Source organism: Pleuronectes platessa, chromosome 7, assembly GCF_947347685.1.
Source record: "Pleuronectes platessa chromosome 7, fPlePla1.1, whole genome shotgun sequence".
NCBI lineage: Eukaryota > Metazoa > Chordata > Actinopteri > Pleuronectiformes > Pleuronectidae > Pleuronectes > Pleuronectes platessa.
Window position 1 is genome coordinate 4233505 of NC_070632.1, and position 20212 is coordinate 4253716.

General features: G+C 44.5%; 1 protein-coding gene across 1 annotated transcript; it reads left to right on the top strand.

The window, feature by feature from the left end:
* On the top strand, positions 1-17752 carry lonp2 (lon peptidase 2, peroxisomal). The gene is made up of 17 exons (XM_053426475.1): positions 1-569; positions 2534-2669; positions 2852-2965; positions 5278-5409; positions 5578-5700; positions 5795-5955; positions 6656-6750; positions 8035-8153; positions 8253-8392; positions 10895-11036; positions 11244-11394; positions 12655-12781; positions 14357-14496; positions 16584-16672; positions 16955-17162; positions 17258-17448; positions 17522-17752. The coding sequence occupies exons 1-17, from the start codon at positions 337-339 to the stop codon at positions 17750-17752; spliced, it is 2532 nt and encodes an 843-aa protein (XP_053282450.1). The 5' UTR covers positions 1-336.
* Positions 17753-20212: the final 2460 nt, after the last annotated feature.

Genomic DNA, 20212 nt, shown 5'->3' on the forward strand with positions numbered 1-20212 from the left:
CGTGCAAACAAGAGGAAGCAGGAGGAGGAATAAAGTGTAAAATTGTTGATTTCAGAGTGAACAATAACGCGAGAGAATCGAGAAACAGCAGAAATACTGTTTGATTCTCTCTGAAGACGCGTTTTACTCGATTTCTGCTGATTATTCACGAGTTAAAGTCGCCGGGGAGAGTTTTATTTCGAAACTACAACCCGGAAGTCGTATGTTTACATCTGCCCCGCTCGTGTGACAGTGGGACAACTCTCAGCTGTTTGTGTTCGCGGGACTCCTCCTCTCGCAAACCGGGGCTTGTCTTTTAATTAAAAACAACAACAACAACAACAACAACATCAGACAATGGCCTCCAGCGACGGGATCCAGATTCCGAGCCGCCTCCCGCTGCTGCTGACCCACGAAGGCGTGCTGCTGCCGGGCTCCACCGTCCGCTTCAGCGTGGACTCCCCCCGGAACATGCACCTGGTCAGCCAGCGGCTCCTGAAAGGCACCTCGCTGAAGAGCACCATCATCGGACTGATCCCCAACACCAGGGACCCGGAGCACGACACCGACGACCTGCCCCCGCTGCACAAGTAACACACTCAGCCCCAGGAGAGAAAATGTTTTGAAAGACAATATTCTGTCTGTTGACTCTCCTCTAACATCTGCTCTTCTCCTGTGAAGGAGATCCATTTAAAACATCTGGATCACAGATGTAACCGGTCACGTCTCTTGTCTACTGTCAGATTATTCACGCTGCTTCTAAAACAACTAGTCATAATTAGACTCAGTTGTTATGATTGGGACATGCACAGGTCATATAACGTGTGTGATTTTGTTCCCGAGTTCTAGGAAAGTCTACAGTTCACAAACGGCCCCGGGGTCACAGAGCGGTGGACTTTGACCTTTCGTCAGCTCGTCACCAGGCCTGTCAGGACATTAGAAACTGTTTGTCTTTGGGACACAGCGTTTCCTCTGAATTATGCACGTTCAGTGTCAGAGGTGGTCATTGTCAATCTGGCTCAAAAAGACATATATAACTTGGAGATATAAGTGGAGCAGATGAATTTCATGGTTGTTATTCAACTTTTCACACATTACACGTGTCCTTGATTTAAAATGAGCCGTCTCCGTCTTGGATGAGCGTAACTGTGTTGACTGACCCCTGTGCCTGACCCCTGTGCCTGTGGGGACTGACCCCTGTGACTGACCCCTGTGCCTGACCCCTGTGCCTGTGGTGACTGACCCCTGTGCCTGTGGTGACTGACCCCTGTGCCTGTGGTGACTGACCCCTGTGTGTGGGTTCATTTAAATCACCAAAGACAGTTGACCACTACACATGTCAAGTGAACAAATGGTTGACGAATATAATTTAAATAGTTATGGTAATGAATGCATTCGTTTTTGTATTTGAGTTATTATTTTTCCGTCTTAAAATGTAAATTTGGATGAGTAAGATACTGGATAATTGCTTATACAAAACACAACCGCAAATTTATAATGGCTTAGGCAGTGTACCCTCTCATTAGCCAAAGATTTAACTTCAAATAAATTGGAGGACAATATATACCAGTAGTATTTAGTGGCGCCAGCTGACATTTTCAAGCCGCCGATCTTCTGGTCAGCCGGTGACCTTCTCTATGCTCCCTGCTTCCCATGTTAGATGACACACTTGATCATTTCATGAATCTGCATCAGTTTGTTTCACATGAACCACTCACGTGAGTCCACCGCTTTTTACTCACGTTAGAATAAACTACTGGCCCAGTAAATTACAAAAAGCTTGACTGGCTGAAACCAGCAAGTCTTCCCATCAGATGTTGCATCAATGCAGTGATCACTGAGGCCCCTGACACTGCATGTCAGTCCAGCTCGTTTCCCTGGAAGTCTGTTTTACCACCAGAGAAGTTAAGATCTCCCTGGAGGCTGTGAACGCTGCAGGCAGACGGGGTGTTTATAGATGGAAGTGGGAAGAGCCGGGTTTCCACTGTCCTCTCACGGGAAGGAGGTTCTTTCCTTGTGTAGGTTTTCTCCGGGCACTCCAACTCAAATCCCAAAACATTCAGGCTGGTGTTAAGTTAACTGGAGATTTGGTGTGAATAGTTTGATCCATGTCCATCAGTATCCAAATAAAAATCTAGAAATTAGTACATAAAGCTTTAAGTACTCAAAAGACACCTCTGGTAAGAATGAGTGTTATAATATGGGAAATGTATTTAAGTGTGTATTTAAAAATCAATAATTACTATATATTATATCCCCTCAATCCTAACAGCTATCTACCACTTCAGGGTTAAGGACAGAGGATGTCACACCATGTTAAAGCCCTATGAGACAAATGGGATTTGAGGATATGGGCTAGACAGATAAAATTTGATTGATCAGTTAACATGACCTCTACCGTAGCCTGGCCTCACTGGGGTCGACCCAGATGTTCACTTGTGAGGAGCTTTCATGTCGTCTACCACATCTGTGGTTGGGATTTTCTTTTAAGTGAGTCGTCTCTCAACACTTACCTCCCGTGTCTAACGCCCTCTGACACTCTGTCTCCGTGTAGGATTGGAACAGCGGGGATCGCGGTGCAGGTGGTGGGCAGCAACTGGCCCAAGCCCCACTTCACCCTCCTCCTCACCGGACTGTGCCGCTTCAGTGTGTCAGGTCTGCTGAAGGAGAGACCCTTCGTCCTGGCAGAGGTACAAAACTTATCAGACTTTGTCTCACGAGTCAGAGGATGTCAAACATTTGGAGATTAACCTAATATTAACTCTACAAACTATTGCTACATGTCTTTGCACTTTATGTCTTAGTCCCTTTTTTTTTTATAGGTAATATATAAGATTAAAAACGCAGAGGTCTGTCATTAATAAAATTGCAGGTGGAGCAGTTGGATAAACTGGAGCAGTACACGACACCAGCATCACAGGGGGTCACCACTGATGATGGGGAGCTGGGGGAGCTGTCTGAGAAATTCTACCAGACGGCTGTACAGGTGTGTGTGTGTGTGTGTGTGTGTGTGTGTGTGTGTGTGTGTGTGTGTGTGTGTGTGTGTGTGTGTGTGTGTGTGTGTGTGTGTGTGTGTGTGTGTGTGTGTGTGTGTGTGTGTGTGTGTGTGTGTTTTATTATTATTGATTGTTTGTCTAATCAGATGTAGGGAAGAAAACAGTGAATAAATAGATAAATTAAATTATATTTTGGGCTCATTATTGACTTATTAATTTAATAGACTTGATAAAAACCCCACAGAGTTTAAATACCAGGCTCTCTGCACCCGTCAGTTATTTATTTATTATTATTTATGAAAAAGTTTATGCTTAATCCGCATCTATCGATAGATTTCTTTTTTTCTTATCATAAATTTGATAATCACATCTTTCTGTTTTTATATCACTATTCAAATTTTTCACTCCCTTATATTGGAATGTGCAAATATCCATATGTGGAAGTTTGGGCTCTAAACTTCACCAACTGTGTCATAAGACGTTTGATATCAGACATTTTCCTCTCATTAATCTGATTTCACGTCATTAATGTTTTCTATTAATTGTGTTTTGCTTTTTCCTGCTAATTTCTGACGGCTGGACTCGAAGCTCTGTCGTGGGAATTCTTTCTTTTCACTGAGGTGTAGGGATTAAAGTTCTTTGGCGCTCTGAAGGATTTCCATCGTTTGGGTTCCTGAAGATTCCAGCATGCAGTCAGTAAAGATCACAAATCTTAAAAAAGCAACGGCTGGGGGGGAGGGGACGAACTCTGTTAGATGTAGAAGATAAACAATTTGAAAGGTAAACAGTTTATGACCCAAACACAAACGCTAATTTAGGCAAAGGGCCTGTCTGCTTGTTTTCTCAGCTGCCTCCAGGTTCGTTCATGAAAACCTCTGGGAAGTGACCAAAAGGCAGATCACCGTCTAAGTCCAGCCGGCTTCTCGACTTTATTACGTTTTGATTCCAATAAAACAGTTTGAAAGAACATGTAGTGTCAGCTTAGAGGTTCTGTCCGGCTGAGTAGAGCAGCGTTATGTCAGATCAGCTCAGGAATTAGATTGACTGCACAGACAGAGGACATCAGACTGGAGTCCTCTGAGAATGAGGCTTTTTCCATGAACATCCACAGAGAAGTGTGAACAGACTGATGAATTTACATAAACTGAGTTGGCTGTTCTAAAGCTGCCTGTTTGGAATGAGCTGCATCAGAGTCCCAGCCCCCCCCCCCGCTGCCACACACACACACACACCTAAGTTTGCTGTTCATTCGGCTCCAGTGTCTCCTGAGACGGAAAAGCTTTGGCTCGGCTGTTTTCTCAGGTCCAGCTCGTTTGTGTAGCAGATTGACTCCAGGATTGCGGGTCATTGTGTTGTTGTATCACCCATTGTCCACTGAGCTTCAGGTGCAGACAGCCACCCTGGGAGCTCATTTCCTCTCCTTCATGCCAAGCTGTTGTCGCTCAGAGGAAGAGGAGCAGCTTGTGATCCTCTCTCCACTATATTTAAGTGTTGGCTTAATGTTTTTTTTTTTTTTTTGCACTGCTCTTTCTCACAGCGTTTATAAGATCTTAGTTTCATCACAACACATTTTCACAGTAGTGCTGTTTTTATACACAAAAAACTCATCATGCCTCCGTACTGATCATGTGGTGTCATCCAAGTGTCAGCAAGCCCCGACTTTTATATTCTACTCTAAACGGCGTCATTTACACTTTGTTTTAAGCCTTAATGTCCACTGAGCTAGCAGACTTAGTTTCACAATTGTGTGTCCGAGGGTGGGAAGACATCTGCTGATATTTAAAACAGACATTACTTTCAAACACCACCCTGTCTTGTTTCTTCTCTCTGGTCTTGCAGGTTGCAGCACCTGGACTTTGTCAAACCTTTAAGTTCTTAAGCACTAACAAGCTCATTCTTCATTCAGCTAATGAATCAGATTTTGACATCTGTCTTTGCATTCTCTGTTCGTGATAAAGCTGGTCTCACTCCCACTGGGCGTGATCCTGGACAACTCCCACTGGACACTTTGAACCTTGAGATTTGTCACAGTAACAAGAAACAGGCAACGTTTACCTTTTCCAACATGGAAACTTAACTGGTGATGGATTGTAGCAACTAATCATTTGCTTAATTGTGTCAGTAAATCAAGTTGTTTCTCAACTGTGTGTGTGTGTGTGTGTGTGTGTGTGTGTGTGTGTGTGTGTGTGTGTGTGTGTGTGTGTGTGTGTGTGTGTGTGTGTGTGTGTGTGTGTGTGTGTGTGTGTGTGTGTGTGTGTGTGTGTGTGTGTGTGTGTGTGTGTGTGTGTGTGTGTGTCTGTAGTTGTTAGGAATGCTGGACATGTCCGTTCCAGTGGTGGCTAAGTTCAGGCGTCTGCTGGACAGCCTGCCCAGGGAAACGCTGCCTGATGTGGTCGCCTCCATGATCCGAACGTCAAACAAGGAGAAACTAGAGGTGAGGTGACACTTCGATGTGTGCGTCAGTGAATTTCTAAGAACCGGACGTCCACCGTCAGCTGCTGTGGTTTGTCGTGCAGAGCTTGTATGAATCCTTGAAGCTTCTGGTGACTGGGGCCAGAGACACAAATGACCGGTGCTCTATTTACCATCTTGTGCTGTGAAGGTCTTGGATGCGGTGAGCCTGGAGGACCGTTTTAAGACTGCTCTGTCCATGTTGACCAGACAGATAGACGGACTGAATCTACTGCAGAAGACCAGGAAGAAGAGTCCCGATAATGAGAAGAGGGTAACTGACGTTTGCATTTTGGTTCTTTGGATTCAGACTGTGTGTGTGTCTGCGCACACAGTATATACCTCATGATCTCTCATCGTCCAATCAGGTGTTATCGGTGCGTAAAGGTGGTGTGTTCCCAGGCCGGCAGTTCAATGTGGATGAGGAGGATGAAGATGATGGAGATGACACCTCAGTCCTGGAGAGGAAGATTCATGCGGCGAACATGCCTGAGGCTGCTCTCAGAGTTTGTCTGAAGGAGCTCAAGAGGTGAGCTTTCTTTTTTTCATCTAAATCGTATAACTATGAGTAGGTATGGTTTATTTCAAATCTTGAAAGCCCCCTAGTGGCTGACTACGGTATAGGTCGCAAACTCCTCCCTGTCTGCAGCTATGACATTGATCCATCTAAACACGTCTTTTTCTAAATTGGCTTCTGTCATTTTAAGGTAGTATTTATTTTTTCCATAAGTTTACTTTTAATCTCCGTCTTCCTCTGGTTCTTCTACTTCTATGTTTTTTTTGCTTATCTTATCTTGGACTGGTGCAAATGAGGATGTGAGCCAGACAGCAAGCGATCACATCGCACGCTGCAGACGCACATTAATACCAGATGTAAATGCAATCAGGCTAAAATGCAAAAAGAATCTGGATACAAGAAACATTTTCATAGCAGATGTCAACACAGTCAAAGACATTTGCAGCTGCTTTTGTGTACTTCATGCAGATCCAGTATTATTGAATTAAAGTGAGATCCCTTTTTCTGAGAAGAAAAGTCAAACATTAGGAAGAAACCAACATTTTAAAGCTTTCTGAACCATATTTAGCACTTTTGATCTTTTAAATCACAGCTCTCATGTGGTTTAGTCTTAAATAAACACAGAATGTGTCTGTTTTTGTGTGATTTCTCCCCGAGGAGCCAGAAACAACAGGCCCAGATGTTCAAATTTATCCTTGTCATCTGTTTTCAGATTGAAGAAGATGCCTCAGTCCATGCCTGAGTCGGCCCTGACCAGAAACTACTTGGACCTGATGGTTGAGCTGCCGTGGAGTAAAAACACTAAAGGTAAATGAAGGTGACTTTTTGAAAGGTCCAGGTCGGTAGGTCAAAAATGTCTCTAACTACTTTAAACCACCGTTTATTATTATTGCTTTGCTGCTGTCAAAAGATTGATTTCATATTCAGAGGAATGCTTCATGTTTTTATTCTGAGTAATGTTTGACATGTGGTGACTGAGAAATTGTTGCAATAACTGTGTTAAATACTTCAGTCAGGATTTTACTGATGCAGTAATTTGCTTAAAGTACTGCTGGGGCTTTTGAAACCATTTGAATATTAACGGTTAAAGATCAGTGAGCTGTTCCTTTAAGATGTTCATCACTTAAGTTGACTCATAATTTAATTCAAAATATTAATATTATTTGTATCGCACATCTCGAGAACCGTAAACTTGAGAACACACTCGGCTTTTGTAATGTTTAGAGGTCATGGAAGTGCAGTGATTGAATAAACGTGTTTTTATATTTTAAGAAAGAAATCTGCCACCAGCATCAACACCAAACAAAGAATTGTGGCAAAAAGGAGTAAAAATTCTTGAGCTTTTACTTTGTAGACAAATTGGTAGAGAGGACTTGATTCTATGTGTGTCGTTGCCAGAACAGATCAGCACCTGCTTGTGGAATACAGAGTAAAATCTAAATTTGTAAACTTCTTGCCAATGGGTCAGATCTTTCATCCCGGATCGCTCACGTCTAAATGTGAACCCAGAATCATTTCTATTTTAATTTCGTGGTGATCAAATTACTCGGACAGAACGTGCGGCGCTCCACACGAGGACATGAAGTTTATGTGGTGTCGGGCCACAGCAGCGAAGACGGCCCGCTGCCAACGGATCTCACACACGGACTTGTATCGTGCCAAGAGCCACAGTCACCACTTTGCATTGTGTCTCAGTCTGTGTCTCAGACCACAGACTGAACCTTTAAATCAGCAACAGCAGATCCCTCCAGGGCAAAGTCTATTCAGTGGCAGGGTCGGAGGTTATAATCATATTATGAGCTGCGATAAACATTAAGTGCTTTTATTTATCGGTTTGGAAGGAACATCTTGAACAGCCGGGGGGGCACCTTTCATCTTCTCTGGTGCGTGTGTGTGTTTTGTGTTTTTCCATTATTAGCTGCAGATGCTAGTTTCTAAACCTCCACCTGGTGGTAAACTCTCATCTTCTACTGTCCAAGCTTCCGTCATTTTTTTCTAGAGTTGCAAGTGAATCATTCCTCGGCTCTCTGTCTTCACCGACTGTAATGCTCTCTCCCTTTTTTCTTCCCCCCCCGACTCTCACCTCCTCAGACTGCCTGGACATCCGATCTGCTCGCACCCTGCTGGACAACGACCACTACGCCATGGAGAAGCTGAAGAGGCGTGTGCTGGAGTACCTGGCTGTCAGGCAACTCAAGACCTCACTCAAGGTGCTGCAGCCTATTAAACATATATAAAGGCAAATCTTACGTGTTATATGAAGCTATTTATTTCATGCCTCACATGTGTATCTGCTGTGTGGCCTTCAGGGCCCCATTCTATGCTTTGTGGGGCCCCCAGGAGTCGGTAAGACCAGTGTGGGCCGCTCCATCGCCAGGACCCTGGGCAGAGAGTTTCACCGCATCGCTTTAGGAGGCGTCTGTGACCAGTCGGACATCCGAGGACACAGGTAGGCTCAGAGCGACTCCACAGGAGGCTCTGGAGCAGCAGGGGGTTTAGAAGCCCCATCGAATTTGATGGGGCTTCCTTTTGTCATTAGCAGAAGGAAATAAAGTAAGTTAGTCTCAGGATAATTGAAGCAAAGGATATAACAGTGTCCCACATCAGTTGCTGTTTTGATGGTGTAGTCGAACGCAGGACTCTCTGCTGCTGAGGGCAACATGAATTCTTGTGGTGAAATATTTAGATAACATTTCAAACATGATCACAATCACACTGACTAGAAAAACCACGAGGGGAATTATTAGGATGGAAGCAGCTTGTGAGCATTTCGATTTTTCATGCGTTCATTTCAACTTCCCCACCAAGGGATTCAAACCCAGGACCTTTGTGCCGCCACAGTATGTGACTGACCACAAACCTTCTCACATCTCAAGGCAATGACAGCCTATTTTTGACAGTTTTAAAGATTTTCAGAAAATATCAGATGTTCTGCCGGTTTTTGCTTTTGTCATCAATTAAATTTGAAGTTTGATCAAACTTTTGGCGAAATGAAAAACGCTCTTCATACAGTAATAAATACCAAGTGACACTGAATGACACATTGGTGGACACATCTGAACACAACAGATATTCTCCTGAAGAATTCTCTTAAATCGGTTCTCAAGAAGTTTTCTAAGAAACTTGTTGCATTCTCAAACTGCAGAATTGTTTGCATCTGTGTTCTTATGTCGATGAATTCCAGGTCTTCGTAAATTCCCAATAAGCTTTGACAAACGCCCCATCAATGCCCATAGAGGAGCATCAGGCTGCAGCCCCATGTGCACACTGAGAAATTGCGCAATCATAGTCCCAAACACACACACACACACACACACACACTATCTCCTGTAAGGTGAGGTAGTGAGAAGAATCATTAGAGTTCTGCAGTTAAGTCTAAGCTGGCCTCGTGTGTGTGTGTGTGTGTGTGTGTGTGTGTGTGTGTGTGTGTGTGTGTGTGTGTGTGTGGGTGTGGGTGTGTGTGTGTGAAGAATAAACATCCCTCTCAGATGAGAAACATGTGTCTGACATACCAACGTGATAAAGATGAAAGTTAGCTCAAATGAAACTAAAACAATTCTTTGAAAGAGGCTCATTTGTGGCTGATTTTGTATTTTAACCTCAGAAGCTGGTATTTTGTCACAGAGTGTCTGTCTCACACGTTAATACCTCGGGGGGGGACGTGTTCTCACCTTCCTGGAACCAGCTCGTGAGGACGGCACGCAGAGAGGAACCAGCGCTCACATGTTGTTATCGTCACAGGTTAACACCGTTCACGTGATAGCTTCTGGTTTGAATCCTGTGGCGGTGGCCTGCTCCATTCTCACATGGATTCATCTGGACGTCACACTGAGCTGCTGGAGTCCAACTGTCTCAGATATCTCAGAGCCTGTGTTGGACATGGAGGTTATGGTACCGTTTCTCTGTTGCCTGCAGGATTAACCACTGAACAGATTTCCATGAAGAGGAACATTCTATTCTCTTCAGCTGTCGGCTGGATTTCGCAGAATTGACTCGATATGTATTTATTTTGTTGACGTGTCCAGTTACACACAGAATCTGGTTTCCCTGTTGAGAAGGGGTTTTGTTCTGTTTTTCCTGACTCTTGCTGAGGGTTAAGAACAGAGGATGTTGCATCTTGTTAAGTCCCATGGGACAAGTAGTGATTTGTGATCATGGGCTTTACAAATAAGATTAGATTGATTGAACATGGACCAAGAAGGATCCCATTACATTTCAGTGCAGATCCAGGATTCTTTCTCTCCTGTTTTAAACCTTTTGAGATGATGAGATTGGAATTTTTTTTTCATGGATCTTGATTCAAACAATCAGGTTCATTCAGGGGACCGATATCCATGAGTGAGTGGAATCTGGTGCAGCCTGATGGAACTGAAGGGGGCATGGCGGAGGGCTGCTGTCCTTCTTGTGCCTCTTTCTGTGATACTTAGCTCAGTTGATAACCGTCAGAGACAGTTTCTTCCCCCAGGCCATAAGACTTTTAAACTCCTCTGAACTGCAATAACTCCACCAAACTAGCACCGTGACATATTTGCACCATTGCACAAATTGCACTATTGTTTTTTTATTTTCTCTTCAGCTGTTTTTATATATATTTTATTTTCTATTTTAAATTTTGATATTCTATTTTATTCTATTTTATACTATTTCTATTCTATTTTTTAGGGGTTGTAATTACTTGAGCATTGCTAGAAGACAGCCTGTGACTCAAGCATTTCACTGCCAGCGACTGCTTAATGTTATTGTTGTGCATTTGATAATAAAAATCTTGAATCTTGAATCTTGAACCATTCAAGTCTTATTCACCTTGCCATTATATATATATCTGTTTATATTTGTTTTGCTCTTGGCTGTTCAATACGGTTCTGTACCTTCGGAGCCTTTAGCTTGTTTGAAACCGAGAGGAAACCTTTCCTCCGGACCTCAGCAGTTCATTTCCTGCCTCTGTCTCCAGACGTACGTACGTGGGGAGCATGCCCGGCCGCATCATCAACGGCTTGAAGACGGTGGCTGTGAATAATCCTGTCTTCCTGTTGGACGAGGTGGACAAACTGGGGAAGAGTCTCCAAGGGGACCCTGCAGCTGCTCTGCTGGAGGTGAGTCTGCTCGTCTGGAGTCTGGAGTCGTGTCAGACGTCTTCCCTGCGTTTCAAACTCTCTGATGAGAACCTCCCCCTTTGCTAATAAGGACTCATTACTCCTCTAATTGTTTTTGTCCTTTCGCTGTTCTTCAGTTTCCTCACTTTTCCATCTAAGTTTGATTTAGTGTGAGGAAGTGAAACCAGCGTCCGTTTGTTTCCCGAGGTCCTGGATCCGGAGCAGAACCACAGCTTCACAGACCATTACCTCAACGTGGCCTTCGACCTCTCACAAGTGCTCTTCATCGCCACAGCAAACAGCACGGCCACCATTCCCCCGGCCCTGCTGGACCGGATGGAGGTGCTGCAGGTTCCAGGTGGGTTCAGGCTCGGGTCAAACATATCGGATAGATTCACTGACCCGCCTGTGTATCTGGATTAAGATTCTGATGGATTTGACATTTATATCCAGTTCTCACACTTTGATCTGAATGTTTTGACAAGGTTAAGCTCAACCGATTTGACCTTGCGTTTGTTTTTCCAGGTCTTGAGGTATGCAGATCGCTTTTCCCAAGTAATTGTAAAAAAGGATTTTAAAAGGAGATAGGTTTGAAGCTGGGGGCATTGCCCTGGGGTTGCTCCTCTGAGACGGATGTGGATTTTAACACTTTACCTTCTCACAACAGAATTTAGCTGTGAAACGTGGGACAAGCTCCTCCTACACTGACCTGAGAGATCATCTTACTTCTACGCTTAACGTTTGAGGTGACGGGTTCAGTTCATTTATTGGGTTAAGGTCACAAAGAAAAGATCATTTTTACCCATTAAGCCTTTTATTGATGATAAAAAGTGAAGATGTGCAGCAAAGGGCAGAGTTGGAATGGTTTCAAGCCTCCAGACCTGGGGAGTCCACTCTATCAAGTCTGTGTGCAGGCGTTGGGAAGCACAGCTGCATACACTGAAGAGAACGTCTTCTTGTGGCTCCTCAGGGACATGTGTCGGGTCTGATGAATTGTCGACGGGGGATGAAATATATACAAAGTTTGAAAAGGGGGAGTGAGAAGTGAGAGAGAAGGGAGATCACCCGACCTCTGATCAACCCAGTGGCTGCTCACCTTGATTTCACCTCCTGGTGGGGGAGCCGCTGATTTGTCCAGAGTCCTCTCGGTTCTTTGAAACCAGAAGTAGGAGCCTGAGTGAGAACTGTACATCTGTGACCTGCACCTATTGGACGGTACAAGCTGTCAATCACTCTGTCTCCATGCATCTTCTACTTGAACATCATCCTGTAGTGAGGAAGACTTGACGCTAGAGATTGAGACTTAAACTAAAATGTTTACTGACGTTATAAAATGAGAAGCAGAGTCATTTTCTCATGGGATTCTATACAAACCACCATGGAGTCGCCCTCTGCTGGTCATTTGAGAGAATATATGTTTCAGGCACTTCAGTGGCTTCACTTTCTGGACCTGAATCCTTTGACCATTTTTATATCCAATCCATGGACTAAACTGTTGATGGTCAAGTTGCATTGTGGGTAATACAGGTGCCAGAGTTTGGTGAGGAGATGTGTAGATTAAAGAAAGATCACATCTCTGGTTCTTCTTCTTTGATTTCCCCCTGTGACCTGTTTCCAGGCTACACTCAGGAGGAGAAGGTGGAGATAGCTCATCGTCACCTGATCCGAAACCAGCTGGATCAGCACGGATTAACACCTCAGCAGCTGCACATACCACAGGACACCACGCAGGCTATAATCAGCAGGTAAGACACTACAGAAGAGAAAGTCCACTTTTCACTGAGCCTTCATTCTTACTCGTGGTTTTACTGCAGGAACTGACGATGACAGACTGCTCACTCAAATCTGTTTTTCTAGGTTGATAAAGGAACATTTTAACATTTGGGGAAATGCATTTATCCATGTTATCTGCTGTGATTATTATACAGTAAAAACGTTGATACCACTTATGACTGTTTTGTGAAATATGCCTGTGGACCCAGGAGCTGATGAGCTTGGTTTGGCCCGGACTCCTGGATGCAGGGGGAAACTAAATCTCTGACTCGGCTCCTCTGAGGTTCACTTGATGCAATATCTCATTTGTTTAATCGCTACAAAAGCCGAAAATGAAATATTTGAGGTTGTTTTATGCAGATATGGGATTTGGCAGGGCGCAGTGGCCTCTGGACGCCTGGCTTCTCTGGACTCGAGGAATATTTGTCTGAGGATGAATTAGGAAGCTTGAGAGGAGCGATTTAAGTGGAGCCAGACAATCAGTGGCGTCCTCTGGATCTCATGCAGAGTTGGCAGTGAAGTGCGTTCAAGCTGCATATGTAGCAGCTCTGAGAAACCAGAGGCAACACGGAGAGAAGATGATGATAAAAGCAGCTTCATGAAGAAGTAGCAGTGGACGTCTCTGTCCAAACGTCTGAGGCTGTTTCCCTAATCACACGGTCTTTGGAGAGGTTGAGAAAACTTGTTAGAAAGCTTTTATTGCCAAGTTGTTAAACTGTTGAGCAGGAGAAACTCTCACACTGATCCTCAATAAAAACACAAGCAGCTGAGTTTCTGTTTGTCTGCAGGACTACGCAGAAACCAACACACAGATTTCCATGAAACTTGAATAGAATTTGAAAGAATTCATAATTTTTTTTTATTTTAAATCTCTTCAACATTTTGAGATGTGAATTTCACGGTTCACACTGGTCACCAGCACTGATGTGATTTAGTTTATCATGATTTCTGTAGAAAAGAAAACTGAGCTTTATCATAAACAGGCTTAATTATTTTATATCAATCTAATTGATCATCAGAGTGATTAAGAGTTTTCTATAATCACTACAATCTATAATTTTCCTCTTCATTTATTTAATCATTATTATTACTTGTAGTAGAAATCCAATTGCTCCCACACACACGGACAAAAGATATGAAGAGGTGAATTCAATGGTAATAAACTAACTTTCAGTCTTGTTGTGTGGTTGGAAATGAACTTTTGAGATTTCTTATAACAGATTGAATTGTAATTGAAACTCAAAAACCCACAATGAAATATTTTTATGGAAATATCTGCAAATTTATCCTCCATTCATGTTCACATTGCCAGTTTTACCTATTTCCAATGCAATCTACACCTCAGTGAGGTGAAGGGTTTGGAACTGCTGTCTGAAACCAGTGTAGATCTTTTATTTGTGTTTCATTTTCATTTACCCTCAGCTAGTAACATCTGCAGAAATCTGTTTCCTTTATATCGATTCCAGGTTTGTTCCAATAGACCCTGTCGGTGCAGAGTTACACACCAATCCCTGTGTTGTTTGTTTGTGTGTCTGTGTTTGTCGTAGGTACACGAGAGAGGCAGGTGTGCGTTCCCTCGAGAGGAAGATCGGAGCCATCTGCCGCGCGGTGGCCGTGAAGGTCGCTGAAGGTCACAGAGCTGCCAAGACAGAAGCTCTAGTCCCAGAGGGGCCTTTAGAGCCAGGAGGTGAGTCTGTGCTTGAACTGCAGCCGCCCTGTGTCGGGGGTTTCTCCCTGAGCCGTCACACGAGGATCACATGTCCTGGGTTTGAGCAGAAAACGTTTCCCTGTCAAAGAAGGAGAGGAAATATCACGACCCTGAACTTCAGAGATGCTCAACGACCCCAAGAGAATAACAAAAACCTAAAGAGCTGGAGTTCAGAGAAAAACACATTAAAAAGAAACCAGTCGAGTTCCGGAATAAAGATCTAAGGAAAGTAAAGAAGAAAGTGTGGAGATAAACAAAAAGGAGCAGTTCCTGATCAAAGTCACATACTGTCAACCATTGTGGTTCTGTTATAGCTGGAGCACGTTCATCTATACGTGTGTTTAACAATAGATTCACAGATTGTTTCCTATTTTGCACAATGATCACAATCATGAAGCAACACAAAGACACAGGAGGTCAAAGGTCACAATCTATGCTAAGGAGAGGTTTTGTGAAATTAAGGAATTCTCAGGTTTCAGATAAATCTTTGTAGAAGTGATCACAAGACATAAGACGCTTATTACCTGGTGACCAAAGAGGCGGCGGTGAGGTAATGTGCACAGTGTCTACGCAGCAGAGGAGACAATTACAGTCGCCTGACACAAGGTGGTGCTAGTGAGTCTCAATAAAAGTTCAGAAAGAAGAACGTGGAGTATTCAACATGGCCCTTTTAATGAGTGTGGATTTACAAAGTGACGCTGGGCCTGTTTAAGTGTGTGTAACTCAAGTGGCGTCATTAGAAAACAGTTTAACATGTCCGCCGGGTCCTCGTGAGCACAACATGATGTTTCAGTCTCTGTGTAATGAGCTGGAAAATGTGCAGCCAGCTGCTCCCCAGTAGAAACTAAAGCTCCTGGCGGCAGCTTGTGTTCGGGGGACGGGCTCTTTATATATTATCTCCTCCTCCTCATCTGCTTTTCACACTGAAGGCAAAAGCCCAGGTTTGTTTATTTGTCTGTCGAATTCCCCCCCGAGATTAGATCGTGTCTCCCGGTGATTGTGATGAAAACAGCAGCTCTTGTTGTTGTGAAATATGAAACTGTCGTTAGAGAGAAGTGAAAGAGGAAGAGGCCAGAGCGGAGTTTTGCATGTTTTCATGGAGATGTGTTTATGTACGTCTCCATATTTGATTTTCTGTGCATCTTTGCATAACGTCATTGTGTGTGTGTGTGTTTGTATAAACAGCTGATTTTCCAGGCTCTGCTCTTGTCTCTCTCTCTCTCTCTCTCTCTCTCTCTCTCTCTCTCTCTCTCTCTCTCTCTCTCTCTCTCTCTCTCACCTTCTTTCTATATTTCCATATTTCTCTTCACTCCTCTAATCCAGAAAGTCTCCCAGTAGAACACACACACCTCAGCCCAGGAACAACAATCCTCTTAAAGTGAACCCACTCATAGATCTTAATCCCTTAAATCTACCAGATCCATTCATCATTCACTGGGGAATTAGTGTCAAACATCTCACAATGTTTAAAAAAAAGTTGGAAAAAAACTAAACTTGCTCTCCTGGATTTTGACGGATTGATTTTGGGCCCGTTCTCCTTTGAACAACTAGAGTTCACTCGAGTCCAGAAACATAGAAAACAGAAACGTGTGTTCTGGCTTCTCCATCGACTACTGAGCCGGTTTCATTGGAACCTGGTGTGAGGACGGAGAACCGGCCAAAGAAGAACACTCTGACATTTGGATTCGTTTAAGACGTCAGATCCAGGGTTTTTCCCCCTTGGATCCAGTGAGGCTGTGTGTCCCACTGACCTGTGATGTCTGGGTGGACGTCTTTCAGCCACTTCCTGGTTTGGTGATGATGTGTCGCTCTGTGATTGGAGGCTGTGACCACGCCTTCCAGCTGTTTGACCCCTCGTGCTGCTGCAGATGAGCGGTGGCTCCTCTCTGACCTCAGGGGCTGATCTCTGATCTGCAGCGTCACCAGTTGAACTGATGAATCAGAGGCAGGCCGCCTTGATGCCTCGTTTCTCATTTAGTAACCACATGCTGACATTGTGTGCGTCTGTGTGTCTGTGTGTGTGTCTCTGTCTGTGTGTGTCTGTGTGTGTGTGTGTGTGTTTTCAGACAAGGCGGCGGCCCCCCCAGAGATGCCCATTGTGATCGACCACATCGCCCTGACAGACATCCTGGGCCCTCCGCTGTTTGAGATGGAGGTGGGTGGGGTCAAGTCCCGCAGCCGCTCCAGCTGTCATCAGACAGTATAATGTGGAATATGATATGATTCTCTTCTCCTCTCTTCTCCTCCATCGACTCATCACTCACTCTGCCTCATGCATTTTCATCTCACGTCTCTCTCGGGTCACGTCGGCCTCATGATTCACTTCATTCCTGAATCGTTCTCCCGATTATTCCCCCAAATACAGTTTTGCAGATGTTTCAATGTGTGTGTGTGTGTCTGTGTGTGTGTCTGTGTGTGTGTGTGTGTGGATTGGAAGGTGTCGGAGCGGTTCATCCTGCCCGGTGTCGCTCTGGGTTTGGCCTGGACGCCGCTCGGGGGGGAGATCATGTTCGTGGAGGCCAGTCGGATGGAGGGCGAGGGTCAGCTCACTCTGACCGGTCAGCTGGGAGACGTGATGAAAGAGTCCGCCCACCTGGCCATCAGCTGGCTCCGAGCCAACGCCAAGACCTACCAGCTCACCAACAGTGAGTTCCCACACACACACACACACACACACACAGACACACACACACACAGATGGAGGCGAATTCAAATGAGAGCACATTGTGTGTTTGAACAGTGGTGGGGGGGCCAGATCCTCTAGAAGGAACCGACATCCACCTCCACTTTCCTGCCGGAGCCGTGACCAAGGACGGCCCCTCGGCTGGTGTCACCATCGTCACCTGCCTGGCCTCGCTGTTCAGCAGCCGGCTGGTCAGATCCGACGTGGCCATGACAGGAGAGATCACGTTGAGAGGGCTGGTGCTGCCGGTGAGTGATCACATCTAACACCAGGACTCAGACCTCGGACCCACGTTTGACCGGATTGGCCTGTCGTTCTCAGGTGGGCGGGATCAAGGACAAAATCCTGGCGGCCTACAGGGCGGGAGTGAAGCGCGTCATCCTGCCGCTGCGCAACCTGAAGGACCTGGAGGAGCTTCCAGCCAACGTCCGGGCCGACCTGGACTTCGTCACGGCTGCAAACCTGGACCAGGTCCTGAACGCCGCCTTCGAGGGAGGCTTCCCTGGGGCGGAGCAGCCGCACACCCCCCCTCAGCTGAGCAGCAAGCTGTGAGCGGGCGGGGAGCGACTGGGCGAGGGACTGGGCGAGGGACTGGGCGAGCGACTGGGCGAGCGACTGGGCGAGCGACTGGGCGAGGGACCTCAAGACCCTTTGAGATTCAAAGTTACACAGACACAAGTGTTCGAACTCTAATTCAGCTCAGTAGCATTTTGCTTGATCAGCAAATGACTTGATGCAGATTTTGTATTTTATTATTTGTTCAATTTTTGTGACAACTCAAGACAAAGAAATGTATATTGTTGAGGTTTCTATGCAATATATGAAGGATTATAAGGGTCATGTTAAAGATTAAAAGATATTTCCAGAATAGGAATATTTACAAGAATAGAGATATGAGAGAAGTTATAATTAACAAGAAAAGAGTCGTAATAACTCAAGAACAAAGAAAAATGTATTATCTAGAAAATGAGCAGCAGGAGAATCTGATGTTTTTTTCTGTGAAATCACTTTGATCTTATAAAATTGTGTTGTTTTTCTCGTATGATACTTTTAGTGTTGTCAAATTACAACTTTCTTTCTTGTAATATTATTGTTTCATTCTTGTAAAATTAAGATTTTTATTTGTAAAAGGTATTTATTTCCTGAAATATTACAACTTAATTCTCGTAATATTATGACTTTATTAACATAAGATTACAACTTTTAATCTTGGAATAATTTCACTGTATTCTCGACATTAAGGGAACTTACCTCCCTGTCATCACTTTGACTCTGATGCTGTGACTCCAGGCTGTGATTCTGCGGATCTGACTAACACCTGGATTATTCCTCCCACTAACATGACACACGTGTGATGTAGCAAACGTACTGACTTTAAAAACTGTGATTTCATATTAAACCACTTGTGTCTCAGTAGATAACGTTAAATTAAAGATGCTTAAAAACATGATAATGTCGCTTTATTCCGAGCACGTTAAATACACACGTGTTTGTTTGTGGAAGGTAAAACTGACATTAATCCCAGATGAAGCAGAAAAGATGAACTCACACGTGGGATATGAAACAGCATCAACTCATAAATATGAATATTTCCTTTGAACGGTTTCATCAGCCTCCGTCCTGGGCTCCATCTCTTTTATTTGATTTTGGGATGTAACAAACGCATGAGCCTCCGGGGGGCGCTGTTTGACCTGAGAGGATTTATCAGAGCTGCAGATGTTTCTCCTCCTCCTCCTCCTCCTCTGCCACCACATCCATCTCCTCGTCCAGACTTTAATCCGTCCCTTCGCTCCTTCATGGTCACGACATGAAAACCTCAGAGTTCACGTGTGGCTCCTGTAGGTTCTGTGCATGTGAGTCACACCCAGTCTCAATGGAACCCCAGTATTAGAACCCCCCCCCCCCCCCCCCCCCGACCACACACTCTGCTGACTGGAGGACCTGAACCTCCACATAATTACCCAGAGTTCCGCTGGGCACACTGGCAGCTTGCCAACTGCCACCAGGGTGTGGACCCCTGTGACCACATGAGGGCAGGAAAGGGGGTCGACCCCACGGGTCTGGATTTCACTTTAAACTCAATTCAGTTTCTAAGTGACTCCGTCCGCTTCTTCATCTATAAATAAATTAGCATCGTGGATGTGAAACCTGATGTTGAAGAGTTTAGGTTGAGTGGAGCCCGGGAGGATCATATGGGGGAGTTTATTACGGGTGTGTGGTTTACATTTCACTTTATGAAAAAGAAAGAAGTCGAACGTGCAGATCTTTGGAACTTACACGAGACAAACACCAGGGGGCGATCAAGATTTGGCTTGTCTTTTTGGGAGCTGTCAAATCGTCCATCTTTAAATAACGACAGTATCAAGTGAGAAAGTCGGTTATTGTTTACAATTGTTTACACTTTAATTTTGTACAGATTTAATAAATAGTGATGAGAAAAGAGCTGTCGGCCCGTTTCCTATTCGAAATATGAGATTCTTTACTTTTGTTAAATAACTCTTAATTAATACACAAGTTTCGATTCAGAAAATAAAGAGAATCCAGTTCCTAACCTCCCGGAAAAACCTGTCGGACGTGTGACCGACAGAAACTGATCCCAGGTTCATGCTCCTCTGTGTTTCCCTGTTGTTCAGTGAATAACTTGTGATTCGTGGATGAACTGATAACAATAATAAATAAACAATAATATCTCACTGCAGCACCTGGAGGGTTTTCCTCTAGAGTTAGTTCAGATGTTTACTTGGACTCAAGAATGAACCGATTCAATTTCAGTGGTCAAAGTTCACGGGGATCTCACGAGGCTGGAAAAACAAAGAATGCATCCCGAGGCTGGGCTGGTAGCTGGAGCCGACAACCACAGTGTGGAATTACAGTTGTTGACATCGTAGGAATCACCGGCGCCAAAAATCCATCAGTCGGGTTCTAACAACCAGACGCTGCTCAAAGCTGGATTAAAAAAAAAACAGAGACTCAGGGTCCGAGTCGCACGATAACAGAAGAAAAGACACCCGG